Source organism: Mustela lutreola, chromosome 1, assembly GCF_030435805.1.
Source record: "Mustela lutreola isolate mMusLut2 chromosome 1, mMusLut2.pri, whole genome shotgun sequence".
In the NCBI taxonomy this organism is placed as follows: Eukaryota; Metazoa; Chordata; class Mammalia; order Carnivora; family Mustelidae; genus Mustela; species Mustela lutreola.
In genome coordinates, this window is record NC_081290.1 from 63,141,937 (window position 1) to 63,149,872 (window position 7,936).

The 7,936-nt window shown below is 47.9% G+C and overlaps 1 protein-coding gene across 1 annotated transcript; it reads right to left on the reverse strand.

Moving 5' to 3' along the window:
* Positions 1 to 1,980: 1,980 nt before the first annotated feature.
* Positions 1,981 to 5,990, reverse strand: CYTL1 (cytokine like 1). The gene is made up of 4 exons (XM_059154430.1): positions 5,832 to 5,990; positions 3,947 to 3,991; positions 3,708 to 3,836; positions 1,981 to 2,623 (listed from the first exon to the last, which is right to left on the reverse strand). The coding sequence occupies exons 1-4, from the start codon at positions 5,979 to 5,981 to the stop codon at positions 2,540 to 2,542; spliced, it is 408 nt and encodes a 135-aa protein (XP_059010413.1). The 5' UTR covers positions 5,982 to 5,990; the 3' UTR covers positions 1,981 to 2,539.
* Between the last annotated feature and the right edge of the window lie 1,946 nt (positions 5,991 to 7,936).

Genomic DNA, 7,936 nt, shown 5'->3' on the forward strand with positions numbered 1-7,936 from the left:
GTTATGTTGAAGCCCCTTCCCCTCTAACGGGTGACTGTGACCTTATTTGGAAATAGTGTCTCAGCAGAGAGAGACTTAACCAGGTTAACTTAACTTAACTTAACTTAACTTAACCAGGTTAAGATGAAGTTCTGCTCCACTAGGGGGGTCCCTAATCCAATAATTGGTGTCCTTAGAAGAAGAATGGATTTTGTTTCTTTTGTTTTGTTTCTTCAGGTTTATTGAGGTATAACTGACAAATAAAATTATACATATTTAACATATATAATGTGGTGTTTTGACATGTTATACTTGGTAAAATATTTACCACAACCCAGTTAATTAACACATCTATTACCCCTACAGAGTTACTCTGTGTGTGTGTGTGTGTGTGTGTGTGTGGGCATGTGTGTGTGTGTGTGTGTGTAATGAGGACACTTAAGTTCTACTCTTAGCAGATTTCAAGTATATGATACAGTATTATTAACTAGAGTCACCATGCTGTCCTTTAGATTCCCAGAGCTTAGTCACCCTATAAGTGAAGTCTTGTCTCTCTGGTCCATCTCCATCTCCTCCAGCACTCCAGTGCCTGGTAACCACCATTCTACTCTCTCTCTGTGTCTGTGAACTCAACCTCCTCCCTCCCCAAAGTTCACATATAAATGAGATCATACAGTATTTAATTTTCTCTGTCTGGCTAATTTCACTTAGCATGCTGCTCTCAAGATTTATCCATGTTGTTGCAAATGGAAGGATTTCCTTCTTTCTCATGATTGAATAATATTTCATTGTGTATGTATATGTACATATACATGCACACATATATACACTGTATATATACACACATACATATATCACATTTTTATACATTTATCGATGGGTGGACTTTTAGATTATTTCTGTATCTTCACTTTTTGTGACTAAACTGTAACAAACACGGCAGTACAGGTATCTCTTCAAGATGCTGATTTTGTTACTTTCAGCTATATATCCTGAGATTGCTGGGTCATCTGGTAGGTCTGTTTTTAATTGTTTTTAATTTTTTTTTTAAGATTTTATTTGTTTATTCGACAGACAGAGATCACAAGTAGACAGAGAGGCAGGCAGAGAGAGAGAGGGAAGCAGGCTCCCTGCTGAGCAGAGAGCCCGATGTGGGCCTCGATCCCAGGACCCTGAGATCATGACCTGAGCCGAAGGCAGTGGCTTAACCCACTGAGCCACCCAGGCGCCCCTGTTTTTAATTTTTTGAGGAACATCCATACTGTGTTCCGTAATGGCCATACGAATTTACACTCCCCCCAAAAGCGAATAAGGGTTCCCTTTTCTCTACATCCTTACCAACACTCGCCTGTTGTCTTTTTGATAAAAGCCATCCTCATAGGTCTGAGGTGATGTCTCATTGTGGTTTTGAGTTGAATTTCCCTGATGGCTAGTGATATTTCCAGGTGCCTTTGGCCATTTGCATGTCTTCTTTAGAAAACTGTCTATTCAGGTCCTTTGGCCATTTTTTAAAATTGGATTACTTGCTTGTGCCCCCCCTTTTTTGCTATTGAGTTACAGAAGCTCCTTATGTATTTTGAATATTAACTCCTTATCCAACATATAGTTTGCAAATATCTTCCCCCATTCCGTAATTGCCTCCCATTTCATTGATGGTTTCCTGGGCTGTGCAGAGCTCTTCAGTCTCACATGTTTATTTTTCTTTTGTTGCTTGTACAGCAACCAAAGACTCAGTGACCTGGTGTTTGTGGGAAGTGCCAGGCAGTCTGGCCCCAAATATAAATGGGAGCTTCTCCCAGTGTTTTAAGGGCAGACATTCATGGAGATGGATTGAAACAGACTGAAAAACACTTGCATGTCCCTCAGAAAGAAGGAGAAAGATGCTTCTTGTTGAGAGCAGCAACTTCTAGATGCACATGAAATCAACACTGTCATATCCAGTCTGGACAAACACGGCACAACACATGTTTCTCACCATGGAGATAGTCTTTATTTGACTTTTATCGCCTTTCAATGAAAGAGTGGTTCCCATCAGCACTATATAATTATGAAACTTGCAAATACACTTTATCTGGCAGTGAAATTTCCTTAAAAATGGAAGTTAACTGCAAGAAAGTTCGTGGTGGGAGAGCATATGAAATGGAAGCATGGCTAAGTGTAAGCAGATGCCTATCAAGAAAGAAAAATGTTACCAGGACTCCGTTAAAGCACTAATACAAGCCTACTGTTCTGCTTTTTCTCAAACTAGACATTCATACAAGAGACGGGGGTTTGGCTTTTTCTTCTTGGGGATCCAGGGAACATCCTTGTGTATCTAACCATCTTGGCAAGACAAAAACCAGGGGGAAAAGCAAAGCTTCTAACCTACTGTCTTCAAAGCAGGTTCTGGGAGAAGAGAACAAGAACTGTGCTCCAGAAGGTGGAGAGATGCGACAGCTTCTGGTGCAGTAGTTACAGGGAGGCCTGGTGGGCGGGGAGGAGAGTATGGCTTTAGCCCATTGTCTGGGCAGCTGACATAACTGTTGTCCCCTTGGGCTCTCTCTCTCTAGTCTGGACTGCCCTATCGCTGACCGTCTGGCAGGACCGTGGTCATTGGGATTGGATATTCCAATGCATTGCAGTCATCGGAGAGGAACACCAAATCCTGAAAAAGATGTGCAATAGGCAAGAATGTTACTGAATGTGGCCCCAGAATCTGAGCACAGCTATAGGAGTTTATCTTCTAAGAGTGTTCCGTTCTTTCCTTTCATGGGAAAACTTCCCACCCCTTACTCTCCCAAGAAGAACGGGCCCCGTCTTCACATTCCCATAGAACATGATGTAATCCCGCATCCTAAATAGAAATAATACTGTATTGTAATTACATCTTCTTCCTGTCTTCCCTCCGCAGACCAAGGGGAGAGAGGAATGAGGAGGGCAATCAGTATGGGGAGGACATCCGTAAGAAAACTCGGATGCATGAACAAACAAATTAAACTCGATAGTTAATCATTCATCCTGATGTCTTACTCTGGGCCAGGGCTGGTGCTAGGAATTCTATGTGTGGTCACTCTGCTAGGGTTCTTAGGATCAAGGGACTTAGTGCAACTCCCCTACCCCACACACATGGTCAGGGTGTACTTATTATTATCCTTCTAATGATGGCATGAAGTGGACATAATTATGTCTCCAGTTCACAAATGAGGGAACTGTGGTTCAGAGAGGTTACGGGTTGCTTCCATCTGGGAAGCAGGAAGACCGACAGGAGCTCAGGTCTGCCTGATGCTGAAGCCTGTGCCTCTGAGATCCCATGACAACACTTTCTCAGTTGTGCTGATATTCTGCATTTTTCTGTCTCCTTCTCCTCTTCTACCAGAAGCTTCCTATCACAGAGCATTTGAAGCCCATCTTCTAGAAAGTCTCCTCTGACCCCAGCGCTCTGGAGCTCCCTCTCCCTCCAACCCCTACCCCATTTGGTTCCTAGTAGAATCTCTCTTATATGGTTAGCATGTGGTCCTGGGTATTGTCCCCACACCAACATGACCTCATGGGAAGGAGGACCTTGTCCTGAGTGCCCATCACTTATCAAGGATGACAGTGATTTAGGATCTGCAAACACCCCAAACATTCCTCTTCCCCTTCCCATCTCCCCCCACCCCAACCGCCTCCCCCTAGCCTTCCTCTTCTGAAAGCCCCTAGTGTCCTGGCTGACCACAAGCAGAAAAGGTATTTTTAGTGGTGTCCCTTACTCTCCTGCAGAATGAATTCATGATAATGTACAGTTTCCGCACTTTGTCCTTCAAGGCATCCACCTGGGCTACCTTCCAACACTGGGTTGATGCCACGAAGTCCCGCAGCTTGGCCAGCACACAGTAATTCTGGGAGAAGACAGCAGGGAAGGTATCGTGGGGGAAGTCTGTAGCCAGAGGGACAGGAGCTGGGCTCCCTCCCCAAGCCCCTACCTCCCCAGACAGGAACACCCTCTTACGTGTATATCCAGGTAGAGCGTGGGCAGGTATCTCACACACGGCTCCTATGGAAAGGAAGACAGGTCATGATGACCCCCACAGGGGTGCACCCTCAGTCGGTCACGGAAGGCTCCCCACCATGATCCAACAGCCAGACAGCCCCAGGGCCTTCCTTGATCTGATTTGCTTACACACGCACACATGCGCACACTCACGCATATGGATTTGCGTGGATAGTCAGATGGATAGTCAGAAAGCCGAAATACTCTCCCCCAGAATCTTACAATAGCAGTTACCTCTAGGTGGTAGAATGGCAAGTAATATTTATTTTCTTCTTTGTCCTTTGTGCGTTTTCCAACTAGCCTATAAAGTATAGTGGTCTCCCTCTTATGCATGGGGGACAGAGTCCAAGGCCCCAGTGGATGCAGGAAACCATAAATCATACTGGACCGTACATATAGTATATTTGTTCCTAAATATATGTACAAACCGAGATCAAGCTTAATTTATAAATTAGACACAGTAAGAAACGAACAATAGTTACTACTATAAAATAGAACAATTCTAACAACAAACTCTCATAAAATTTCTGTGAATGCGATCTCGCTCTCCAAATCTCTTCCTGTACTCTACTCACCCTTCTTGTAATGATGTGAGATGATAAATTGCCCACATGATGAGATGAACGGAGTGGGCATGTGACATATGGTTAGACTCCCGCTAACCTTCTGACCATACGTCAGAAGGGAGCTCATCTGCTTTCTGGTCGCTGTGGACCACGAGTCACTGAAACCACAGATATGGGGAGCCCCCTATGTATGCCTTTTATAATTAGGAAAAACATGCACATTATTTAAGTTTTAAAAGAAAATAAATGGTGTAAGGGTATCATAACCCTACATCTGAGAAACATTACATTTTGTTTGGAGCATCTACAGGGGGTGCCGAGACACTTTTAGACATTTTTAAACTTTATCAAAGCTTCTTTTTTTTTTTTTTTTTAAGTGGGGGAGGGGCAGAGACAGAGGGAGAGAAAGAATCTTAAGCAGTTTCCTTGCTGAGGTCAGAGCCGGATTCGGGGCTCCATCTCATGACCCTGAGATCATGACCTGAGCTGAAATCAAGAGTCGGACACGCAACTGACTCAGCCTCCCCACCCTCAAGGGCCCTGAATTGTTTCAAAGCTTTTAATGAAGTTTAATTCATTTTTTTTTCTATACTGGATAAGCAGCCAGGGATCCTGGGTCGTCGTTCTGGGCAGCCCCTGGAACCTGCCCCTTTGAGCCCGGGGTCTGCCTGTGAAAAGAGCATGTTAAGAATGCTCACGTTCCTGGGGTGTCCCCTGCCCAGCACTGTGCCCAGCATGTCTCATTCACCTTCGCGAAGCCCAAAGTGGGAGGTGGGCCCTGTATCAACACTTTCACAGCCAAGGACACCGAGATTCAGGGGCTGAGCTGTCTGCCCAAGGTAAGCAGTAAGGGGTGGGCACGTCCTGGGGGGTCCTCCCCTGAGTGCTCACTCACAATCACCAGGCTCCTGAAGAGAATAACCAGATCTGTGCTCCTCCTTAACTCCAGACTTCCAGGCTCCTTGGGGAGGTTTATTTTTTCTTCTTTTACGTTTTACAGCAGAGCCTCCCGTTGTTGCTGGCAAGTTACCAATAAAGACAAAGTATTGTGGTGTCTCTGATAGATTTTCCTTGTATTTAAAAAAGATGCAAACCACTGTCATTTCTACTTAGTAGGATGGGGATAAAATGCAAACCCTTGAAATTAACATTGACCAGAAAGAAAAACTGTTGTTGTTGGTTTTTTTTTTTTTTTTTCCTAGTATAAAGGCATGTTTTGGAGACCTAGATCTGCACTGAACCTCCTGGTCCACGCAGGGCAGCTGGAGGAGACTTACCGAGGGCTCCACAGCCTGCAGGCTTTGGAAGTCACCCGTGACCTCTCGGCTCAGGCTCAGCATCCTGGAGTAGCAGGTCGGGGGAGCCGGCTGCGCAGCGGGGGGCCCGGCCAAGAGCAGCAGCAGCACCGGGAGCAGCCTGGACCTCATGGTGCCGAGGCAGCCTCACTGTGTCCTGTGGCTCGTGGCTGGCGCCCCTTTAAGCAGCAGCTTGGGGGTGGTCCTCCACGCCTCCTCCGCTTCCTGTGGGGCCCAGCCAAGGCCATCCAGCACGCCCACCTGGCCCAGGACACTGGATCCTTTCAGACCTGAAGCCCCCCTGTCCTGTGAGAGGAGGGGTTTCCTGGGGGGCGGGGTGTGTGGGACACCTGGAAGGGACAGCCGGGCCTCTCTGCTCCCACACTTCTCATAGAAGTTTCTCTCTGGGCAGGGACTTTCCAGAAATAGTAGGACTGGGTGATGAGGGGGCAGGGGACGAGAGGAAGACAAGGATGGATGAGGGATGGGCTGTCAGGCTCTGCAGTTAGAATGGGTGGGGATCCTGTGGTAAGCAAGAGCAGAAGCGGGGGAGGGAAAGGGGCTGGAAGTGATGGACCGAGTACCACGGATCCAGGGCTTGGGGTTGGGCATCCCGGTGTCAGCGTCCACCCACCACTGACCACCCAGCAGGAGCTTGGGCCGTCATTTTCCCTTTGAGCAACTGTGCCTCTGCCTTTGGAAGCTGGGCTCACTCTGGTGCCTGTGGTTGGGTGGAGGTAGAGAGGGGGATGTGTGAGACTCCCCTCTCCCCTGAAGCTAGGCCACTTCAAGCCCCTGGCACAGGCCCCAGTACAGATCAGATGCTCAGGAAGGGATGGTTCTCAAATGTGAGGCTCTTTTGGTGACAAGGCTCTGCAGGCAGGGCTCCATATGGACCACCAGTTAAAAGATGGACTCTCTCCTTAGATGCTCAGGGCAGTGCATGGTTGCCCACTTCTGGTGAAGCCCTGGGGCAGGTTTCTCAGCTCTTTCCTCCCTCTCGTTATATGTGCCATGGGGATGATAAGAGCACCTAGCTCCAAGGCCCCTGGTGAGGAATAAAAGACACTGAGCTAAGGTCAGAGTCTCCATTCCCCCAAGTGTCCTTGTGAAGCAGCTGACTCAGAAAACAGTCCCATTTTCCAGGTGAGAAAGTGGAGGCTCAGAGAGTTCCAGCAACTTGTCTCAGGTCACAAAGCTGGAGGTGGACGGGTCCAGACTGGACTTTGTGCCCCATCCTCATCCATCCCTCCCTTCCCCAGTGAGGACCGAGACCCTTCTCCTGGCGGTCAGAGGAGGAGTTGGGGTCCCTGGGCTGCCCAAGCAAGACTAAGGAACCAGCAAAGACAAGGAGCCACCGGAGAGAGGAAGAACATCCCTTGGCACCACTTCTGTCACAGTCATCCCAGCCGTTGTCACACATGCCGTGAGCCCTACAGAAGGCACATTGGGTTATTCCCACTTCCTGGGCAAGGAAGGAGAAGGTCTCAGTGTGGAGGCCGAGAAAATTAAGGCCATCCCACCTCAGGTTTAGCCTTAGCACAAGTACAGCCCTCTTAGTTTCGGCAGCCATCTCAGGCCCCTGTGACCAAGGGCTGAACTTTCCCCTACTTTACTTTCATTCTAGGGACCCCCCACCCTGCTTTAGTTCCAAGAAAGTACCCCACCGTGCAACACCCCGGCAACAGCTAATCATCTTACTGCTGAAAAGTCTGAAACTTCTCTTCCTCCCCGCCCAAGCCTCCTGTAATGACCTATAAAAACCCCTGCCTTAACTAGCCTCGGGGTCCAAGTTCCTACTCCGTTGTGCCGGGTATACTTGGGCCCAGGCTTACGCTTGTCAAATAAACCCTCATGTGATTGCATCGGTGCTTGGCTCCTTGGTGGTCTCTTGGACGTGAAAACTCGGGCATAACAGGGGACATGGAACTGGTTGAGGTCACAAGGCAAATGAGGAACAGAAATCTGGGCCTGTGTCTGTCTGTTTGTCTCCAAGTTCTCTCTGGCAGCGAGGGAGGGTAGAGAGGAGTGTGGTGTCCGGCCCCAGCCTCTTCCTGCTCTGTCTGCCCTGAGAAACCCCATCCTGA

What these genes read in the sequence shown, in the direction of transcription:
- CYTL1 (XM_059154430.1), bottom strand. Translation starts at nt 5,981, where the DNA reads ATGAGGTCCAGGCTGCTCCCGGTGCTGCTGCTGCTCTTGGCCGGGCCC. An exon ending in TGCAGGCTGTGGAGCCCTCG is followed by an intron (nt 3,992 to 5,831) that starts GTAAGTCTCCTC and finishes TCCTTTCCATAG; the next exon opens with GAGCCGTGTGTGAGATACCT. An exon ending in CGCTCTACCTGGATATACAC is followed by an intron (nt 3,837 to 3,946) that starts GTAAGAGGGTGT and finishes GTCTTCTCCCAG; the next exon opens with AATTACTGTGTGCTGGCCAA.